Source organism: Pomacea canaliculata, linkage group LG8, assembly GCF_003073045.1.
Source record: "Pomacea canaliculata isolate SZHN2017 linkage group LG8, ASM307304v1, whole genome shotgun sequence".
Classification (NCBI taxonomy): Eukaryota; Metazoa; Mollusca; class Gastropoda; order Architaenioglossa; family Ampullariidae; genus Pomacea; species Pomacea canaliculata.
The window spans coordinates 13,094,835-13,117,077 of record NC_037597.1 but is presented as its reverse complement, the minus strand read 5'-3'; the positions used below and the strand labels follow the sequence as shown (position 1 = coordinate 13,117,077).

The window sequence follows — 22,243 nt, the reverse complement described above, 5'->3', positions numbered from 1 at the left end:
AATGGTAAAACTGACATGGTAGATGGCCAGAGAGTTTGCATGTAGCTCAATATATGCTTTTTTTAAATGGTTATATACCATAGTTCAAAAGTAACCAGAAATGCATCTTAATGCATGGAAGTGACATTGAGCATTAAACCTGACTTCTTAAAATATTCCCATAAATCCATGTGCATGCATGTGTATGATTGAAATCCTGAAATTCCCCGCCAAAAAAAGTGCATCACAAAACAATTTTGACTCTGTATTATGTGCTTGTGTGTAGATCATGTTAAGATAAATTATTTCTTTTTTTTTTTTGCAATTCTAACTTCTTTACCATTTAAGGTTTTAAGTTTACAGAAAATGTAATGTTTGCATCTGAATGCCATATAAATGCATATAGGTTTTACAAGTTGGTGAAGTTTAACTTAACTGGTATCAGATGGAAAAATTATGTGCATTTATTGCCACCTTAAATGGCAGTGTACCTTGTGTATCTGATTAACTTCCCAAACAGTATTATTTAAGAACTGGTCATTGGAAGATTCATTTATCGTGGACACAGTAAGCAATTCATACAATCTTTAAACCTTCTTGCAACTTTCATTTTGGCCCGCATACTTACTTCCACAGAATTCCAATAGAATCTAACAGAATATTATTTCAGGAATGATACTCTATGCTGGTGATAGCTGTTGTTAGTTTTTTTACATATAAAAATATATCCTGAGATTTGTTTTACAGAAGTTTAGCAGCTATTGCTTTCATCCAGATTGTGACAGCAACTGCCCCGGCATCAGGCTGGTTTAAGATGTCAGAGTTGACATAACTGGCACGACCTGCCTGGGCTTTCATTTGGGCTGTGTTTTGTGCTGCAGTTTCTGCTGCCTGATGAACAGAAAAATCAACCGATGCAATTTTTTTCTTAAAATTTGTAAACACTTTGTTTAACTTAACATCTTTCATCCTGAATAATCTCACAAGGAATCAATCATGTCAGTTTTGAAAACTGGAAAAGTAACATTTCATCCTTATTACAAAAGTGATCAACACCTTGAGATGTCAATTACCTGTGCAGCTGAAGCAAAGGCTGAAATACCATTAGTTTGTGTCAGCTGTGCACTGAAATTAGTTGCGGCAGCATGAAGTGGGTCCAGCTGGAATCATGCACACATCATATATTGTACTTGCATCTATGAATATATATAGAAATAGAAAGTGTGTGTGTGGTGTTTGTATGAAAAGTGCGTGCGTGTAAATGTGTATGTGCTCAAGTACATTTCCTGAACTGAAAGTACAGTAAAGAATGAAATGATTACCATAGTCCTCTGCCCAGGTTCTGCACCTCCATACCTGGAAAAGATATGGCAACAAAACAATAGAAATACAAATACTTTTTTGAAAAGTTTACAATTTGTAAAATTTGGTTTATACTTCAGCAAAATAATGAGCAGCTTTTATCATAAAATGACATAATTCTGGGCCCAGATATGTGCAATACTTTAGAACCCACTTCATCATGGCTTGTATTCCAGTTTGTAACGCCACACACCAGTCCTTAGCCTCGGTCCCTGTCTGAAGTGGTGATGATGCAGCTGTGAGAAATAAGCTGTATAGCTGAAACCCAGAATTATCTTTTACAGTCAAATCACTACACATCTCTTATAAGACAAAGTGATAAATAGCATCAGTCAGAATTCAGATGATGCTCTAATGAGTTAAACATCTCAAACACCAGATTTATGATTAAATAAAAAGTCATTGACCTGAATATGTCGAAAAAAAAACTTTGTATAGTGTAATAAACTGTCCTATTGCTTCAAAAAGAGAATAATACACAATCAGTAAAAGTTAATTCTTTGCATATTAAGGGAAATTTTAAAAGGTCTTGTGTCCAGGAAGACATGATGCAAATGCCACAACAGAAATAACTTTAAACAAACATAGATGCAGATCCTAAAATGTATAAAATGCTTACTGCTCCTGATGAACCACCCATGACATTTTCAGCAATATTAGCTAGCGCGGCAGCAAGAAGGGCGGGACAACCAACAGGCAAACTGGGCTTTTCCTTAGGACCCAGCTGGTCTAAGATTGCTATAAAAAAGAATAAAAAAGACTCAAGTAATATGCAACCACAAGAGCTCAAACAGATGAGCAGCATTTCAACAACGAAGTATTATGAACAATATTTCTAACAATTGGGTAAGGCATTATAATATAATGTAGCATTTTTATTAATTTTCATCATTCATTCATCTAAGTAAGCAGCAAGAGATGAAAATTATTGGACTGTACAACTGCAGTGATGAAGCTGTTAATTTGATATGAACTTTATGGCATGATGTGTTCTGTTATGAGGCCTTCATCAAATAGCTGATAACACCAACCTCTGGCACCACGTGCCAAGGTGCTGCCACAGTCTCCATCTCCTGCCTGTGTGTCTAAACTATTCAGATGCTGTTCAGCTGCTAACAAGGCCTCAGAAACATTTTGAACAATATCATATACCAAGTCAGCAGTTTCTGAAAAAAAAGTGTTTTACTTGAGATTTTCATGATGAACATTCTTCCTGTGAAATGCATCTGCTATAAATAAAGTGCTTAAATGGTCACTTGTTGAATTCATGATAAAATTAAGTAATCAAATACTTAGTCAATTACCAGATTTTTGTTTTTAATTAATAACAAACATACATCTTTGTATGATCACATTTCAAGTTTAAAATTGAACAATTTACATTAAACATTTTTTAAGCATGTAGAAAATGAGATTTTTTTAGGTAGTGAATTCACAACATTTTGAAAAACATGAGAAAACATCCCCAGCTGCTTACCTTGTGGAAGAGAGATGAAATTTTCAATGTGAGCAGAACTCATTACATTTGCAGCACTTGAAGTCTTAACCTTCATTACATCAGGTGTACGTCTGTCTTTTTGATTGGGAGTTAACAAAGGTTGTTTCCATGCAGGAGCATTCGTTAAACTGTCTGCAAGAGATATTAAATAAAAACCTCAGGTGAAATTTTGCACATATTTATGTTACAACTACCATTTGTCAGTACTGGCAACAAAACCAACAAATGCTCACGTAAGTGCTAGTCAGATGCACATGCAAGTTTTGTTAGCATTAAGCAACTTGACTACCCAAAGGAAAACAAAAGTGTGGGAATGTTGCACATGGATTCACCACATATTTGCGCTTGTATCCAGAAGTGTAAAGTGTTTCAAATTACTCATGTTGTTGGGTACTTAAAGCAGCACCATACCTAAGCAGTCCTTAAGAGTAGTGTCCAGTCTCAGCACTGTGATCGAGATTCCTGCCATCTCAAGTGAGGTCATGTATGTACCACAGTATGCGCGATCAACCAACACACCTTTAGCTTCTGAAATCAAAAGTACACGTAATATTCATACATGATGCAGAGTATATAACCTTGTACAAAAACAGTCAGTGTATTTTTTTTTCAGATATTTGTAGTGGATAGCTTAAAAAAGGTAATAATTTATTTAGTGTGCAATTCATAAAAAATACCAAAAAATAATTAAAAAAACTCCAATTAGTGTGCAGAACTTGATGCAGTTTTCCTTTCATTAACCATGCTGACAATTATAAGCGTTTTCATTTGGTATTACACAGAGTGAGACTTGCAGTCACCTAAATAAGCAATAACTTCCTTAGCCACAATGTTAAGTTCCAGTACAGATGTGCCTCCAAGGTTGTTGATCATCACTGCCACGCTGTCACCTGCCATTTTATCCATTACAGTTATTGAAATCATTATATTATTCATCAGTAAAATATCTCGACGAAAATTGTATTTTTTCTAAGGAAATGGAGGCATTTATCTCAGTTCTTAACATTTCTTTTCACAATCAGATGTTAAAGATAAACAGTAATAGTTTCTGATAAAATTTAGAAATGGAACGATACCTAAGTGGATGTTTTCAGTCTTTCATACATTGGAGCAACTTTTCTCAGAAGAAAATATCCAGATAATACAGAAACAGTTTATAAAGGGATTGAAATTCATGACTATAATTTGAAATTAATAGAAAAGACATTTGCATCATTTTAAATATAAGTAAGCAATGGCAATAATATGTTTAAAATGCTGAGTAGTATTAAAATAGCATCTCCACCTTTTTCTAGTAGCAAGTGAGTTTCAGTCTGTGGGTTTGTCAGGTGGTCTAAAACTTCCTTTATAGCTTCCTTGGCACTCAGAAGCTGTTTGGAGTCAAAAGAACATATACAATCACATGGCACATAAAGAGAGGAAAAAAAAATTATTGGTAAATACTGTATATATAAAACCAATAGTTTCCATGATCAATGGATTAAAATTTGTTATAAAACAATGAAATTTACACTAACTGTCAGTAATCAACCTTGTCAAAAAGTAAATTTTAACTAGGATTTTTCCAGGACATTAAATGACTTTTAGTAATTTTCTCACTGACCCATGCATGCTATTAAATTTCTGTAATTATGTTTTATTTAACTAATATTAAAATAAGTGACTTTTTGGTGATGTCGACTTAAAACAAAGTACCACACCAATCATCTTCCTAGAAGAAAATGAAAATCTGTTCTGCTTTATCATTCCCAAAACCAACAAATGTGAAGTTAGTAAAGTACCAATGTTTGCCCTTTTACCTTCATTCGCTTCACTCCAGCCTCCCCATGTATTCCTATAAAAAGAGAAATACTTGCTGGTCACAACATGTGCACACAGGGATACACAGAGAAGAAATCTGATTCCATTATTCAATAACACTTGAATTCTCTCCACTTGGATGACATTGTTCAAATCAGACAGAAAACATCAACTAATCCATTTGAATGATACTATTTACAAATGCAATAGGAAGGTGAATTAATTTGTCGGGGTTAGGGTAAACATTAACATGGTTTTAAAGGGCTGAGAAGTTGATTTTTCAGTATAAAATGTAAATCCAATAATTATCCTCACCAAGTCCTAGTTCCATTTCATCAGTTCCAAGGTGAAACGATGGCCCAGATCCAGGTACACTACAAGGTGTCAGCGATAGTCCCATAGTTCCTGAACAGGTAGGCATTCATCTCTATTATTAAAATCATGCACGTTTTAAATTAAATCTGTTTATTTGTTATGCACTTAATCACACACACAATCTTCTCTTTCTCACACACACACATGCATACACAGAGTGGATAAAACCAGAGCATCCAGTGAAAATCATCAACTGTCAGGCTTGCAGAGCAGGAGTATTGGAGCCAAACTCCAAACCTACTACACCAATTCTCATTGTTTCTTTGACGGGGGTGTTAGCCACCATGCCATCAATCATGCCAACTGAGTGGATTTATTACTACAGTTCCTCAAACCTGTTACTTCATTACTTGCAAGGAAAGAAACAACAACAACAACAACAACAACAACAACAAAACAACAACAACAACAACAACAACAACAACAACAACAACAACAACAAAATGGAATGATCATATAAGTTAACACAGTCTGTAAATTGACACAACATCAGAGAGTGGAGCCTGATGACAAAAGTAGCTAGCAGGTTTGATTCATAAGTTATAATGAAGTTCTGTGCCGCATATATTATTAAAAAACCCAAAGTAAATGTCAATTTTGTACCCATCTTGGTTGTTACATTCCTCACAATGTTGGAAATTTTGTCCAAAGAGTATCCTTTTTCTGCCAGCGCCCCTGCAATCTAACAGAATATATACCATTTTAAGGTAAGAGAACTGCATAAAGTATGTACAGTTTAATAAGAGGATAAATTTGAAAATACAAAATGCCTTTGAAACATTAACTAGTGTCTGTTTAGTGCTTTCCTTGCGATGCATGTACTTTCTAAGATGACCTTAACAAATGAGTGATCAGAAAAAAGTTGTGCTGTACACCTAAAAAGTACATAAAAACCCACAAAAATGAAAAATAAGTTGTACAAGTAACAGCTAACCTCACATTTGTCAAAACAAATGTGCTCTTATGATGATTTAGGTCTATTTGTATGAATAAACCTTATGTATCAGCACAGTTCCACAAAGGCCTCGGCGCCCGGCAGTTTTGTCAATGGAGGCTAAAGCACAGTCTTCTCCAATAATCACCATATCCACTTTGATCCCTTCAGCTTTGGCTCGCTCAACAGAGAGGCCAAAGTTGAGACGATCACCTGTATAATTTTTCACCACTACAAGCACTCCCCCTGCAAAATGTGTTTATATAAAGGATATTATCAATTTCTTTTAAATGAATTTATATTACTGAACAACTTATTGTATGTAGTAAGGATAAATTTGAAGTGACTTGTATGCTAAAATATTTGTCAGGCTGTAATGAAATAAGAAGAATAATTCCCCATATGGGCACGATCGAGCTTAATCTCTTGTGGATGAAAAGCCACAAATAAACTGACAGTAAATCACACAAAAAAATGAGCATCAACAAAAAATGCATAGAGAAAAAGAGATGTTATGGTGTTAAAGAGAAACTAAAAGAATAGGTGAAGAAATATTAATTTTGGGATTATGAAGGTTATGCAGGATACTTCCTACAGATATAAGTCTTGGCTTCAAATGTTGATACAGTTTGGAGACAAAAGGGAGGAGAATTCCAAACAGAGAAGGAAATGGAGTGTCTACTGAATTTCTACAGTCTGATGTGGGGTACAGAGATGAGGGTAATACAAGCAGACTTAAGAGACCGATTTGGGTAGTAAGGTGAGACAGATATGATGAGGCTAGGCTGTGAAGACAATGGTGGCATAGTGTGGCCATCTTGCAATCCATGTCAAGGTGGTTAGGGAAAAGGATGAACCGAGAATTGCAGTAATCCACAAAATGATGAGCTTTTTTGTGGCAGAAACTGCCAAAAAGAACAGATCTTTTAAGTGCTGGATATTCATAACTTTTTAAAAGTACTTTTACAGAAAACGGTGACCAGAAACAGGGCAATAGTTTTTGAGGTTATTAGGGTGGAGGCTGAGCTTTTTTAAATGTGGAGTGAAAACAGCACGTGTAAATAAGGGGGAACAGGACAAGTTCACAACGAGTGATTAATAATGCGAGTGATAACTAAAGTCAAGTTACTCAAGCAGGAGATAAGTCAAGGGAACAGGATTTCTTTGAAAAACTTATGATGATCTACCTGACCAGGGAATCAGTAACTGGAACTTTATTAAAGGTGTTCCAGAGAAAACATCAAAACAAGGGTCACGAGACTGTTGATCCAGTTCTGACTGATGGAAGTGTACCAAAAATAGCTAATGTAGAGAAATCATGGCTCATATGCCTTCTTCATTTTTCCAAACAACTGTGACTGGTACCTTCATTAATTCTTTTCATTTTATCAAACTTCAGAAAGTTGATTTACCTGGGTTTCCCTGGCCAATAGCTCTGATGGCAGCAAGGATACTTGCAGGTGGGGGTGAGGTGAACACAGAACCTGCTACTGCTGCACTCAACATACCTTGCCCAATATAACCTGTTACAATACATTATAAAATACACTGAGTCCAGATGAATATATATATAAGAGAAACATAGTAGCCTGCTTTTATCAAAAATGGTAATTGCCATATGGGTGCAAAACTTGACTAGGGTTCCCTTTTACATTTGAGTTTAGTGTCTCTGTTATGCCATGAGACTGTATGTCTTTTAATCTTTCTTTAACAATTATATGTACATACACAGACGACAATCCACAGTTTTCCCTGCAGCTTGTCAATACTGTAGCAGAATTCAATATTTTTCACTAGACCTATATAGGTGTTGTTAGGGTCTCACAAGATTTTATAATTGTGTCTCAACAAAAGAAAGCCACAGTCTGTTGGTCAGGTCAGAGATTTTGTTGTTATCCAGACACCATTGCTTACGAGACCTACTTACGGGATAGAAAGGACTATATCGCAAGATCACAGATGGTTATCAAGGCTGAACGTGTGAAGTATCATGTTCATTGTGCTCTTTGCTAGTTTCCACCGCCGGTCGAGCGCCTTTATCGGTTCTACGATAAACATGCGCAGACAGACCGCAAAAACTGCTTCCACTGACTCAGTGTCATTGCCCCTGGAAGGCTTCCTTCTTCACCCGGTCATCTGGGCACATCAGAGCTGAATCAGGATTGATTGACATAGCTTCCTTGATATGATGCTGACAGACCTGTATAGTCCTTCACGGTTTAGCTTAACTGCAATTCTTATACAGGAAATTAAATTTTGTTATTTAACTGCCCAGAGTTGTTGTTTTTTTTTTTTTTTTTAAATAGGGCAGAGCTGACTGTACACTGTTGACTCACCAATCAGAAGTCCCACCAAAGATGATATATAAAGTCTTTGGTCCTACTCACACATGGGGGAGAGGTTACGTTGACGGTGGTGAAAGGTAAAAGGTAAAGTTCATGATGTTTCGCCGGATGCACAAAGTGTCCTTTTATTCCATATCAGTTATTGACTGATCTGTTGACGATTTTGTACACCTCTTTTTCCAAGCGAATGGAACTGCTTGTGCTTCAAAAAGTTGGGGTACAGAAATTCTTTAGTGCTGTTGAAATTGTTTTGAGCCTTGGATCTCTGTGTCTTGCCATGGGATAATCGATCAGTTTATTGAAGACTTCTTTGCACTTTGAGAATTAATTATTGATTTATTACTTACTTTTTTTTATAGATAGAACGACAGAGAAGGAGACAGCGAAAAAAAGTACGATTAGGTGATGAAAGATGAATTAAGATCATCTTCTCGGGTCCCAGCGATTGGAATTCTGTGACCCTTTCTCCTTGTCGTGTCAATGTCTTCAAATCCGGCATCAAAACTAATTTCTTTAAGAAAAGTCTTGCATCATCATCATCATCATCATCATCGTCGTCGTCGTCGTCGTCATCGTCATCATCATCGTCGTCATCATCATCCTCAGCAGCAGCAGCAGCAGCAGCGGCAGCGGCAGCAGCAGCAGCAGCAGCAGCAGCAATTGAATGACGGTGCACAAGCAATCAAGAAAAAAAAAGCTTTTTGTGATGTATTTTATTGTCATTGTTCTTGTAATTAGTTGCCAACAATTTCCAAAGGAAAATCAAAACAAAAAAACTTTTCGCCATTTGAGCCTATAAGATCCCACTCCACAACAATAGCAACCTGAAACATAACAACAAAAACTATGTATAACTATATTTCACTTCAAAGACATTTGGTCTCCCGTGAAGTAAAGACTGACGTGTCTGATTGTCTGGCCTGATGCTTATATATTTATATGTTTCCTCCGATGGATCCTCAAAATATTCCAAACAGGATTCGCAAAAGCGTATTAGAAATTGCTTATTATTGAAAGGTATAAGGTAATTTTTTTTTCCAGAGTCGAAGCGGAAAATGGTGGCGAAACAATCCTTACCTGGGGTGCGTCGCGTGGCGCGGAGAGCGTGCTCAGGTACGTGTACTTGAAGCCACCTTTGATTGGACAGGTGAGGCCGCTGTCCTTACACCCGTCTGGATTGGGCATCGACCAAGGTACCTTTATCCCTGCTACGTACCCGTAGATGTGTGACGTTAATGTCGATGAATCTGCCGCTAGGGGGGGAAAATCATCATTTCACTGATTTCAGGAAAATGTGGCAAGTCTTTTATTAACACTCAGCGTAGTCTACAGCATACATGGCACAAAGTGGTTTTTTCAGCTTTCTCATTTACGAGGAAACTAAGTAAATTCTTAATCCAGCATATTTTCTTTATCAAATATTTGTCTCTTTGGGAACTTTTTATGACTTTAATGAGATTTTTTTTCCATAATCACTTCTGCAACGTGTCTGGCTAAAACCATTTACCTGGCTTGGCAACAAGTTTTTCGCTTCAACCATCCGATATTGATAAATCAACTGTGTCGAGAAACTGAGTAACATAAGTAATCAGTATATAATTCTATATTTTACATTACCGGACACATAAAGATATATGAGCACACTCACATACACAAAGCCCTTAGAATTCCGTGCTACCTTGTTGACGACTTCTCTAACTTTTGGTACACAGAATATAGCGGAGATTGAGGAAAGCTGTGAGACAACTACTATATAGAGGATATTTCTGAAAGCTCTGTTCAACATTGTATATGGGATATATCTGAAAGTTCTATTACAGCTATTATATAATGGAGATTGCTGAAAGCACTGGTCAACCTATGCAACTGCTTCATGAAAAGTATGATTTGAGGAGCAGTAGGATTTCAATGGGGAAGTCCATTTGATTTTGTGTGTGCTGCACGTTATGTTGAGATAAGAAATTCCATTGATTTGGTCCTGTTGAGAAGCATTAATGAAACATGCTTCACAACTTGTGTGGTGCTTACTGACTGGTTAAAGTCATTAACGTCCCTCAAACCTGTACACCTTCCCTTTAGTAGTCTATCCCGAAAACAAACGAACAAAAATAGAGCCGGGACTGCTAATGAGCTGAGGGAGAGCTGGATGCACTAAAATTCCGCCCACTCATTGTGTTGTACACACTTCACCGGTTGTCAAGAATTGTAGACACGACTCACGTGCTGTGAATACAACGCTGACGTTGGCAGTTATGCCTCGCGGGAAGACGCAGGGCTCTGACGGACACGGAGAGATGTCCACCACTGGAGTCTCGCCTCGACCTGCACAGGAACACAATCTGGGACTTACACTAGTGCGTGTTAATCACATTGCTTTTAGTAGTGACTGTTACTGCCCTCTGAAGCAGGAAAACAAAGTAGAAAACAAGGAATTGATCTTGATCGCAAGAAAACATTCATGCATTTTTATAGCTAAATACCCATGCCGTTATAAAGTTACTTCAAGACTTAACCCTCGTCTTTTTGACTTGTATACTAACTATTTTCAGTATTTTTTCAGTATATATCAATATTTTGAATATTGAGTTTTTCGCTTACATCGTGTTGTCTTTTCTTTTCAATTGCCTTTTCAAATGATATTATGGAAAACATTAATTTCCTTCTTAGGAGCTTTTATAATGCAGTATGTTGTTCATATTCTACACGTATTATTACAAGACGTATGATAAGTAGAATGCCTATTTATTTGTCTTTCTTTCAGGTGGCTCTTACCTGAACAATCTTTGACCGTCACTGGTTCGGACAGGGTGTGAAGTAATAGAGTGGACGCAACAGCTATGACTGCCCACTCCAAAGTTAAGAGGGTGCTGCGAGGCATGATGCCGTTCAGGTTTTGGTGAGAAGACTGATGTGTTTTGGAAACAGCTGCAGGGTGGAGGAAATAAGAATCACATGCACTGTAAGCTCGAATGAGATGCGGTCTGCGAAAAAACGATGTCGCATTTGACCTTTTAAAGAACCTCGTTGATATGTTATCGTTCAGTGGGAATCTTAAGTGGTGTTTACAACCTCCCGATGACGTCCTTACATCTCGTGATGGGTATCAACCGATACACACGCGGACCAAGGCGATGATGGGATGTAGCGGGAAGGGACTGGGGGAGGGAAGATAATACTCCATCTGCATACGTCAGAGTTATAATAATATCAGAAATATTTACCTGTGGTAAGCCAGCAACTGGAACACTTGAATTTTTACCTATTGTACTCTAACAGCTAAAACACAGATCGTTGTTGTACAGGTCTTTACCTGTTGTAGACTGACAAAGAGAACATTCATATATCTAACAGTTTTAGGGTAATAATTAGAAGATAAACAAAACATTTAAATCCACAATTGACAGGAAAATCGCATTAGAACATCCTTTTTTTTCAGTGTATAACTAATGTGCAGAAAGCAATGAGACATGGGTCAGGCGGGCGAGGAGGATCTCTCTCTCTCTCACACATACAAACACGTTATGTCAAAGAGGTTTCTTTTTTTTTTTTTTTTTTTAAAGAAATGCTTGTTGCAAAAGTAACGACAAAAACTTGCAGCATCCGTGGGCTATAACGAGGACAGGGTCGAAAAAGAAGTCGATGGATCAACTAGTTTTTGATCCTGGACACCATCACACTATCAGATGGAGGGCGAAGTGACGTCACGACCATGGCACGTGACATTCACTCAATTACCGCCAGTGGAAACGACCTTCCTAACGTCTTTCGAGAATCGTTTGCAAGCAAAAGTGTTCTAATCATTCTGTGATACTTAATTATTCCGTGTTTATTGTATAACGTACGTTGTGTGGATAAGTAATACATAAAAACAACTGCACCGGCCTTTTGACCTATGTGAAGGAAATAGTCAAATCCACCATTTGTCTTAAATGGACAAGCAGTGAAATGAGAGAAAAGTGAGTTGCATGAAAATGGCTCTTAGGATTTATAAATAAAGTCACTTAAAAGTTGTTTATACATCAGTGACGTCCCCTGATACAAGGATATTCGAAAACATCAATAAATACGCTGCAGTACACGAATATACTTGCAATAAAAGTGAGATTTGTGAATGTGTATTTTGTTTGTTTGTTTGTTTGTTTGTTTGTTGCTGTGGTTGAAACCTACGAAAATCCACACTGTTCGATCCTCACCAAGTCTGGCAGGAGTATTTCTGTCGTCTATGGTTTGATCATTTGACTGATGTATGTTGTCCGGAAGCATGTTTATTTTCTTTATTCTAAGAAGTTACTGGTCAGTCAACATGAAAGCAATACTATAAAAAAAAATATATATATCGAAACAGTCACCTGCATAGAGCACAAGATCTGGTGAATTATAAATGATCATTTTCGCACATATTAACCAGAATGTATTCTCGAGTGCTTATGCGTCTTCTTTGTGTGTGTGGTTTTTTTTTTTTTTAAACGAAAGTCAACAATCTATGGATTCGGCAGGGATTTAAGATTATTTGGGATATTAAATATTATATAAAAGTTCTGTGCATCCTGCTTATGCGGAAAACAATTCCACAGGCAAAGTTTTTTTTAAAGATCCTTTCAGACGTTTGAAATTAAGCAAAAAGAAACTGAATCTTTCTCATATCTTTGTTTTGCTCTTCACGAGACACAATAACCTTTACATGACATTAGACATGTACTTTACAGGACATTAGACATCTACTCTAGTTACCACTATCTAACATCAAACGGTCTGATATATTTCAGTGTTTATCACATGCAGTCGGTGGCTCTTTTAATCCACTTGTTTATCGTGACCTTTCTGTACGGACGGAGATAACATCTCATTGTTGTGCGGGTTCATGACTTTTCGCAAAACTGTCGCTGCTGTTATTAAAATAAAGGCTGTAACAACGAGAGGAAGAAGCTTAGAGTAAGACCCTTAACGTGTTTTGGAATGAGATTTGTATATTCATGTATGGATAGTTTGTATTTACAGTTTTGTTTAGTAACGAATTCTTTAAAATAAACTCAGTACGTGTTTGTCATGTGAAATAATTTTTTTTATTTTGTCATCACTTCTGCTTTCCTGTTTTGCGGCCGCAGTTAAATCATACCCATATATCTTTTACTCGTTCACTCACTCGCTCAACTGCCGCCCACTCTTTCACCAACCCGTTCACGATGTCCTCAAATTTGTTAATCTTTTGTTTTTTTTAAAATATATTTGTGCTTAGATAGGCTCTTGAAAACTTCATGGGACTGGAAATTATTTCTCTTTCTCTCTCTCTCTCTCTCTCTCTCTCTCTCTCTCTCTCTCACACACACACACACACAACGGAAAGAACTAGGTAAAATGTTTATTCTTATTATTTTATTGTCTTTGTAAATACTAATGAAACGTAAACTCACAACAGCACGGAGTCCGTGACACTGCTCCATCCCACTAATTAAGTAAATAAGCGCACATATTGTTTCAAGAAGTCTTAAACGGCATGGAAACAAAATTTCCCCTTTTGCCTTGAGGTGGTGTGGTCGGTCAGCAGTGTGGTGTAGTCAACAAGGAGGTGTGGTCAGCAGGGAGGTATAGTCAACAGGGAGGTGTGGTCAGCAGGGAGGTATAGTCAACAGGGAGGTGTGGTCAGCAGGGAGGTATAGTCAACAGGTAGGTGTGGTCAGCAGGGAGGTATAGTCAACAGGTAGGTGTGGTCAGCAGGGAGGTGTGGTCAGCAGCCAGGTGAGGTCAGCAGCATTAACCAGAGACAATCTGCGCTGGGACATCGAAGCAGAGGACGGTAGCGTCGTTCTGGTCATGTATCTCCCACTGCACCACCAAACTGATCTGTGAAAACACCAAGTGACACTGCTACAGCAAAATAAACAAGCAATCAACAGCAAAGACAAAGTAAAGATAAAATGTTAAAAACAGAGTTAAAATGTATAGTATTCTTACATTTTAATAGGGATTTTGCTAAAAGTATATGTGATAAGACTCTGCTTAACCGGACAAATATGGACGAATATTTGACCAAGTTCGGCACAGTTTTTATATGTCACGCCAAAACTCTGCCAAACTTGGTCAAACATTGGAAGACTGGTACACTGGTTAAGAAAGGACATACAGGCAGAAACAGCTTCTAGGACAGTTTGGTGATGTACATTCATCGAAGAGAACAGCTTCTTAAATCCTGGCTTTCTCAGTAGTTAGAAAATAAACAATTTTAAGGTGTTAACCTAAAACAACACTTTAGTTTTCTCCCATGACTCACTTTAGACAAGATTTGTAGTTGTGAGATTTAACAAAAGAAAGGAATGATTAAAGCTAAGAGAATAAGGAGGTAAAGAAATAAGGAAGAACAACCAGAACAACCCAGGTGAAAATTAGACCTAAGTTTAAGTAAAAACACAAGCCTAGGCAAGTTACATTACCTGGGGATATACGGGCTCAACAAAAACAGCATTTCTGTAGATTACAGTCGTTCCACTTTGTACAGGGCATGGCATATCCTGACATGCGTCGTCAGGGACAGGAAATGGCGTCTTGATGCCAAGGATGTAGCCGTACACTTTCGTCTTTGCAGAAGTAATGCTTTCACCTGGATAATTTAACATTTAAAATAATCTAGGTTCCGCGAGGACTAAACTATGAAAACAGGCTTATTCATTTTAGTTTATTTTGTTCATTAAGTCGGACATTATTGCGAGAAGATTTTGATGTCACCAATTTCCACTTTTTTACAAGTAAATGTGAAAAAACACAGACATTCACGTTTTGCTCTCACTGGCTGTAAAGGTAATAGCAACGGTGATATTCTTGTTGCGTGGGAACTGACAAGGCTCGGTGGGACATGGGGTGACATCAACCGAGTTGATGGTACCGCCTTTGGATCCTGAAACATTATAGACATGCTTAACAGACTATGCTTGATATCAGGAAGGATTTCTAACGGCTTGAATTATACAGGATATACTTTATTGTAAAAAAATCCATATAACTTGAAATTATTAGCTTTTTCTTCAAGGTTGTGTTTGCTTCGAGACATTTTCAACGAAGTGTATCATTAATTAAATGTTTTTATTTAGTCTTGACGCCATGATTGGGAATAGACTGATTCTTTATGTCTTTGCTCACGTGATATTTCGTGAAATGATTTTTCTGGACAGGGTACAGTTTCATCAAAATAGACTAACATTTTGTGATCGAAATCCCATCACCATGTTTTGATTCCCACACACGGACACTGTTATCAACAAAACGCCATCTTGTGACCGACATCCGTGCAGACGAAACATCTACCCCAGAAAATACATTCAGAGAGTGACTTGCACTACAAGGAGAGCGATTTTTTCTCTCTCTCTTTCTCTCTCTCACACACACACAAAATATCAAATAATAGCAAGAGGATACAAACCACAGTCCTTGAAGACCACATTATCGGCAGCAGCGAAACACAGAATCACACTGATTACCGTTAACCTCAACATTCTGTCTCACTGATGTTTTGGAGAAATCAGCAGGTTATGGAGTTTTATTATCCTTTTTGTTTTAAGATGTAGGTTCTAACCAGTGGCACAAGCAAGCAGCTCCCTAAAGTCGTGTAGAGTACTGTTACTAGTAAGTCAAGCCCTTATTTCGTAAAAAACCTGGCAGGATAAGAAAGGACAAATAACCTGATTTCTGACTTGAAAGTTCCAAAGACATGGTGGGGTGACATCTGACGATATCGCTTCTTCAGCCAATGCCTGACCGTGTTTAAGAGTCGGGATACTTCCCAGATAAGAGATAAAAATGCAAGATATACGTGTATTTATGACCTTTTTTCTTGTGCAGCATTAACAAACAAAAACAGATTCAAATATTTTGTAGGGGAAAAAAGTTATTGCGGATGTTCTGTGACTTGATTAGTAACCGTAGGAAAGTTCTAAACATTCGTCATTTTTTAACTCTTGGCCAGAGGACACACAAATTACCATCTTATTGTCAACTGGCTAATTACTGACACATTGGTGCTAGAGTACATTGATTGAGAACTAGAAGCCCCTCCTTCAATATTTTTCTCTAAAGTGTGTATAAACAGGAGGTACATAAAACAAACATTTCATCCAAGAGAGAGACAGTAAAATCGGAAACCAAATCAGTAGAAATCGCCTGGAACCTAAAAACAGTTATAGAGATAAGAAAGATAAAAAGCCTGCTTGTTCCCACACCTCCCGTCAATAGGTCCTTGAAAAAAAGTAATCTGAATGATGCAGACATGAACAGTGTATACTGTGATTCTTTAAAATTTTCTACCATTAACATTTTTCTGCTCTTTCTTTGAGCTGCGTTTTTAGTAACATTTGAATTTCCGTCATACTTTTTAATATAGATATGTATAAGTAATGTTGTTTTCTTTGTAACTGTCATAAGCGCAATTTTTTTCCCTGAAGTATTTATCCTGGAGTATTTGGCCCAGGGACGTTGTGGTCGCTCTTCCCCAAGAGGCAGCGCCGATTTATTTAAGTGTCTGACCCTAGTGGAGACGTCAGTGAGTCTTCAGATATTTGTGGATTATATGTACACACATATATATATATCAGGATCCAGTGACTGCCGTTAATAGAATAAAGTTTTTAACAATGGTATTAAGTGACCTTGTTCCAAACTATAAAAGCTAGTATACTTTTATTGACAATTAAACTGAGAAAAAGAAACTTTCTATTGGAATATTTAATAATTAGAATTGTTGACTAATTAGTAAGTTTCTGCATGTGCACTAAAAATTAGTTTTTTTACAACAATTACTGTATAGCTTTCGTAAATATTGTACCATATAATTAAAAATGTAATTAATTGTATACAGGGCCTCCAAAGGCAGATTTAGTTGTTCTGTTTACAACTAAAGAAAAGAACGTGCAAATGTCCAGGTGACTGCGTGAGTGTCAGCGCTTTTGACATTACAGAAATTAGTATGTATTTAAATGTATTTAAACTGTAGGGTTTAAATGTATTTAAACTGTAGGGTATGGATCAGAGATTTTAGAATACCGAGTATAACAGCTTGTGTCCTCGATCACACACACAGAGTTACGGACATTCTTATAGTCACTCTCATTTTGGTAAACCCACATATTCTTCTGGATGTTTCGATGATTTTTATTTCAAGGTTAAAATGTGACATATATCGTTCCAAAATGCACTAAAAATGGATTAATATACAAAAATCAATTGGGTAGGTAAGCACACGTAAACAGCCAAAAAACAGCTTAGAAATGTCAATCTTTCATAGCATAATTCAAGCATCAGTTCCTTTAGCTATTAAAATTACAGTGTTCGTAAGTAGTAACTCCAGGATGAAGCATGTCAACTAAATAAAACAAAACCAAATTACTAAAACACACTTATTCGTCAAGTCCTTAGAAAAATACATTTTCAGTCGACGACCTCTACCGGAACGACAAAGCAGAAAACTTTATGATTAGCTTGATCGTGAAGCTCCCACTGAGCTGCCAGGCGCAACTGTAAGCGATAAAAAAAGCAGATCTGCACTTTAAAGAAAGATATGCATGTCTTTGTGTATGTAAGTACGTACGTATGCATGCTTTATAACAATGAAAATCAGAATGGACGCAGTGATGTAAGCAAGCAATTTCTGATTTCTGAAATGTTTACCATCTCTCTATTTTTTAACCACATTTCTTTCTTTTTTCAGGGACAAAAAAGGCATGCTACTTTTTTCTCTGGGGAGGGAAGCTTATTAATATGTACATCTTGTACTTCAGCACAGACAGATACTTAGTAATTCAGTAAGATATCTTATTAATACTTACTGATAGAAATTAGGAAATTAGTCTAGGCTAAAAAAAAAAACAATATTTATAAAAGGTCGGGTAATCAGGGCTAACTTTCAGTAAGGTCACAAAAGTAAGCAAAAGGAGAGTTGTTTGAGAGCCACCAGTGAGTAGCACAATGTTTGTGTCAGAAATGGCAAACGCAAAGTCTGGTAATATTGTATGTCGTGGATTATTTACCTTTGGGTAGAAGGGTTGCACAAAGACAGTGGCGTTATAGGTGCGCGTGGTGCCAGCCGTCACAGGGCAGCCGCCAACGATGTTCTGGCAGGCGTTGGGGGGCATGCCGGGAAAGGGATCGGGTACTTTTAAAGCACCAAATATAATACCGTACACCACAGTCTTTGCTTCAGTGATGTCACTTCCTTAAAAATCCGGAACAAACAAGAAATATACCCAGTCACCAACCCACACACACACACATGCACATTCAAAACTACTATTAATATTCGCTACTACCTCTAGCTCTCAAAATAAACATTTAATTCAAAAGCCTGAAAAGAGCGTTAGTCTCGGGATAGTGAAAATATAAAATATTGGACTACCAAAGACTACCTAGATTATTTGAAGATAAAAGTACTTCAGGCCCAGCCAGAAGTATTAGGTTAAACAGCTGTTGGATATCTCGTCTAGCTGGGGACAGGGCTGATGAAGACGACATGCTATGTTCGTAACGGCATTCTAACTACTGACCTGACTGGAAGGTGACTGACAAAGTGACGTTGTGATTGTGCTGCATATGACAGGCTCCGCTTGAACAGTCGGCAGTTACATCCAAGGATTTTACTACACCCGAGGGACCTGAAACAAAATATCAGGAAAATGTTTGCGTTTTATATAAGGCTGTGAGTTTTTTAAAAACATAAAAACAATGGTTTAAAGACATTTGGAATCATTTTAACGGAAAGTGATGATTTCAATAGGTAGAAATAACCGACGAAACATTGCAGTTTTGAAGACGGGTCGCACGAATAGTGTGGAATGTTGCTAGAGTTGTCTGACACTGACAGAGACTAAAAACAATTAAAAAATGCTAATAAATTGTTTCGGTAATCTAGCACTAGCTCATCTGTCTAGTCTTTATGTATCACGTAAACTAAAGATTTTGTAGAAAAAATTACCATCAATTCAATTCAATTCAATTCAATTTAACTTTATTATCTCACTAGGAGAAATTAAAAGACGTGGTAAAACAACTGGCTGATAATAAAACTTAGAATAAAAACAACTTAAATTCCACTCAAACTATCATCTCACACAAACACCTACAGTCCATGTAAATACCCGACTAAATAAGAAACAACACTAAAACTGTATTCCCAAAACCACACACCCACACCCTCACACTCACAAATCCTTCCAACACTTATTCAGTAAGACAACAGACTGGTGTATAAAACTATTCCGAGAACGGGCAGTGGAAGCTCTGGGTACAATAAAACGTCTCTTGGACGGAAGAAATGACAAAAACTTAATCTTAAAGCTTATCAAAATAAAGTATTAATCTTTGTCTCTATCATCACAGATGATAACTACACTAGAGGTAAATGGGGCAGATGCAAAAACAAGAGAAGGTTAAAATACTGACAGTCATTATGTTTACTGAAAATAGTGAACTGCAGAAAGGTTCACAAAAGTTGGCAAAAAAAAAGAAGAAAAAAAAAGAAAAAAAAGGGAGAACCAGACAGAAGGTGGAACTCAGTGAGGTACAGGGAAGCGTCCACATATTCCTTCAATTGTTAATTCGGACCGACCGTAAACATCATAGCCACAATAGTACAAATGTCCATTACCATCAGTACATTCCTTGAATGTAGTGACAGTCGTTGTAGCTGCCAGAGTCACAAGAAGTGACAATAATAGCAAAGCTTTCATTTCCGTTCTAAGAATCTGTTTAGAGTGACTGATGAAAAAGATTTAGTTCGATGGAGAAGTGCCCCTGTACAAGACAAATAAAATGAGAACAAAATAAACAACAAAGACATTACATTAACATAAAAAGGAAAATTAAACATACAAATAATTCTCTTTTCTTTTTCTCACAATTTTTCTTTAAACTTTTACATTTGCGTAAAGTTAAACACAGCAAGTTTGAGAATGTCATATGGATTATACACTTAACAAACCTGAACTATGAATTTTTAAGTTGTTACCAATCAAAAGACCTAAATCAACTTCAGGAATATATACTAGGACTTACAGGAATTCAGCCAGCACACTGTCTTCTGACTCTCCCTCCACTGAGCTTTATATACTTTTATGCAAAGCGTGTGAGATGTGCGAGATAGTGCGTCTCCTATCTGAACTTTGGCATCCGTTTTTTTTCCCTTGCGAATCATGCTGGTGTTCCTGGTGACGCAGACTGAGGTTTTGAAATGGAAGCTGAGTTGATGGAGGATCGTCAGACAGGAGAGCTTGCAGCCTTTAGGAGCCTCGCAGATTGGTCGTCTTCTGCGTGAGCATTGTTTCCATTCTAGTCCTAGACATTGTGATTGAGATGTGCAATTATTCCGAGTTTTTTCTACTCACACATGCACATCTGTGTGCGCACACAAACCGTTCCATGTGCACGCACACATACACATATGAAGAGGAGATAATATAGGCATTAGACTGGGAAGGAGAAAATGCACCTTACCCAGATCCTGCAAGCAAAACACACACACACACACAAAAAAAGAAAACCCCCAAAACAAACAAAAATACAAAAGAACAACAACAACAACAACAAAATAAAAAAAAATAACAATCGTTCGAGCGTGCGTGTGTAAGTTTTAGAAATTAAAAAATCCCTTTACAAGCCTAAAAGAAAAATTACTTGTGTTTCGTCCACTGTTTATGGGTATGAACGGCAGAACCTATTCAAGGGATGTAACACCACAATAGACAGTGGTTTGTAGGAGTGACATCACAAAAAACAAACAAAATGAACTTATACGAAACATAGTCCAAGCAAGTGACAGACAGACAAACAAACAAACAAACAAACAAACAAACAAACAAACAAACAAACAAACAAACAAACAAACAAACCAAAACCTAAGCAAACAAAACACACAGACCACCAATGACTACCAGTAGCCTTAACATTCTGGACAGAACTTTGGCTTTGGACAAGGAAGCAAGTTACATTTAGAACTTATTTGTTACTTTTAGAGGCAGTATTTCAGTGGTGAAACAAGCAAGGCACTACAAGAAAAAGTGGAGAAAGTACTATTACTAGCACTTAAAGCCATTTCCCAAAAAGACCTCTTTCATTAAAGGAGAATAATCCTGATTTCTGACTTGAAATGTCCAAAGACATGGTGGGGTGATGTTTGCGTGACGATCTCACTTAGTCAGGCGGTGCCTGATCGTGTTGAACCGCGGGTTAACCTCTGAGATAAGAGATAAGAAAACAGCAGATACAGAGCTCTAAGGGAATTTATTCTTTGCTTGGTATCGGAGAACGAGCAGTTGTAAGAGACTTTGTGGCGTGCTTGTGTTCCTTCTTCCACAGAATGCGGATGGTCTGGAAATAAAATGCTTGATTAGGCCTTAAGAAACAGGAGACATGCTGCATGCAGGCGAGACACATGGTATAGGCAAACTCACATGTACAGCGTCTACCAACCCAAGACTGTATCTATCAAGCTATTATGTCCATGCGCATCAGTTGCACACGCAAATACGTATATTCATACTATTCCAATATTTTATAGGTGTTTTGTAGATTTGTTTTAATTCTGAACGAAAATGTGACACATGTCTTCCTGAGGAAGTTTGAAAAAAAACTAAATAAACGTGGCAATGTTGTGGTGTCAGAACATAAAAACTATTAACAATCAACCATATAAAACATTCAGAGAAACTCTTTTATCTATTCCTCCTTAAACGCTAACATCCTGTGAAAAATGCGTTACTTTTCAATATTTGTTTGCTTTGTGATTAGAATATCAGTTGCCTCAGCTGGTAATATTATCTTTTTGTTAAGTGGAGAAACTAATATCGTTAAGCCATACCGATTAACGAGACAACCAACGACTGAAAACTTGAGGCATGAACAAGAAAAGGCCTCGCACAAACGTGTCTTTAGACTTCTGTCTCGACCTCAACGACAAACCAAAGCAGAAAACCTTTT

The 22,243-nt window shown here is 37.2% G+C and overlaps 4 protein-coding genes across 5 annotated transcripts; all 4 read right to left on the bottom strand.

The window, feature by feature from the left end:
* Positions 1-230: 230 nt before the first annotated feature.
* LOC112571225 (triokinase/FMN cyclase-like) lies at positions 231-7,493 on the bottom strand. Its single transcript, XM_025250086.1, has 15 exons — positions 7,361-7,493; positions 6,010-6,194; positions 5,618-5,696; positions 4,955-5,044; positions 4,639-4,673; positions 4,125-4,209; positions 3,640-3,729; positions 3,251-3,367; positions 2,819-2,971; positions 2,373-2,507; positions 1,961-2,079; positions 1,496-1,599; positions 1,302-1,335; positions 1,053-1,139; positions 231-870 (listed from the first exon to the last, which is right to left on the bottom strand). Exons 1-15 carry the CDS (start codon positions 7,452-7,454, stop codon positions 721-723), a joined length of 1,557 nt encoding a protein of 518 aa, XP_025105871.1. The 5' UTR covers positions 7,455-7,493; the 3' UTR covers positions 231-720.
* Positions 7,494-8,997: 1,504 nt separating this feature from the next.
* LOC112570612 (NPC intracellular cholesterol transporter 2-like) lies at positions 8,998-11,294 on the bottom strand. The gene is made up of 4 exons (XM_025249142.1): positions 11,066-11,294; positions 10,514-10,615; positions 9,371-9,546; positions 8,998-9,117 (listed from the first exon to the last, which is right to left on the bottom strand). The coding sequence occupies exons 1-4, from the start codon at positions 11,169-11,171 to the stop codon at positions 9,028-9,030; spliced, it is 474 nt and encodes a 157-aa protein (XP_025104927.1). The 5' UTR covers positions 11,172-11,294; the 3' UTR covers positions 8,998-9,027.
* Positions 11,295-13,636: 2,342 nt separating this feature from the next.
* On the bottom strand, positions 13,637-16,005 carry LOC112571342 (NPC intracellular cholesterol transporter 2-like). Of its 2 annotated transcripts, none has more exons than XM_025250271.1 (4): positions 15,705-16,005; positions 15,070-15,182; positions 14,722-14,883; positions 13,637-14,134 (listed from the first exon to the last, which is right to left on the bottom strand). In XM_025250271.1, the coding sequence occupies exons 1-4, from the start codon at positions 15,775-15,777 to the stop codon at positions 14,045-14,047; spliced, it is 438 nt and encodes a 145-aa protein (XP_025106056.1). In that variant the 5' UTR covers positions 15,778-16,005; the 3' UTR covers positions 13,637-14,044. The 2 variants fall into 2 exon arrangements, with proteins under 2 accessions (XP_025106056.1, XP_025106055.1); XM_025250270.1 differs by having other exon boundaries at positions 14,722-14,888; positions 15,075-15,182; positions 15,705-15,996.
* A 1,405-nt stretch (positions 16,006-17,410) lies between these two features.
* LOC112571299 (NPC intracellular cholesterol transporter 2-like) lies at positions 17,411-20,577 on the bottom strand. The gene is made up of 5 exons (XM_025250189.1): positions 20,324-20,577; positions 19,917-20,062; positions 18,817-18,924; positions 18,304-18,488; positions 17,411-17,791 (listed from the first exon to the last, which is right to left on the bottom strand). The coding sequence occupies exons 2-5, from the start codon at positions 19,996-19,998 to the stop codon at positions 17,705-17,707; spliced, it is 462 nt and encodes a 153-aa protein (XP_025105974.1). The 5' UTR covers positions 19,999-20,062; positions 20,324-20,577; the 3' UTR covers positions 17,411-17,704.
* Positions 20,578-22,243: the final 1,666 nt, after the last annotated feature.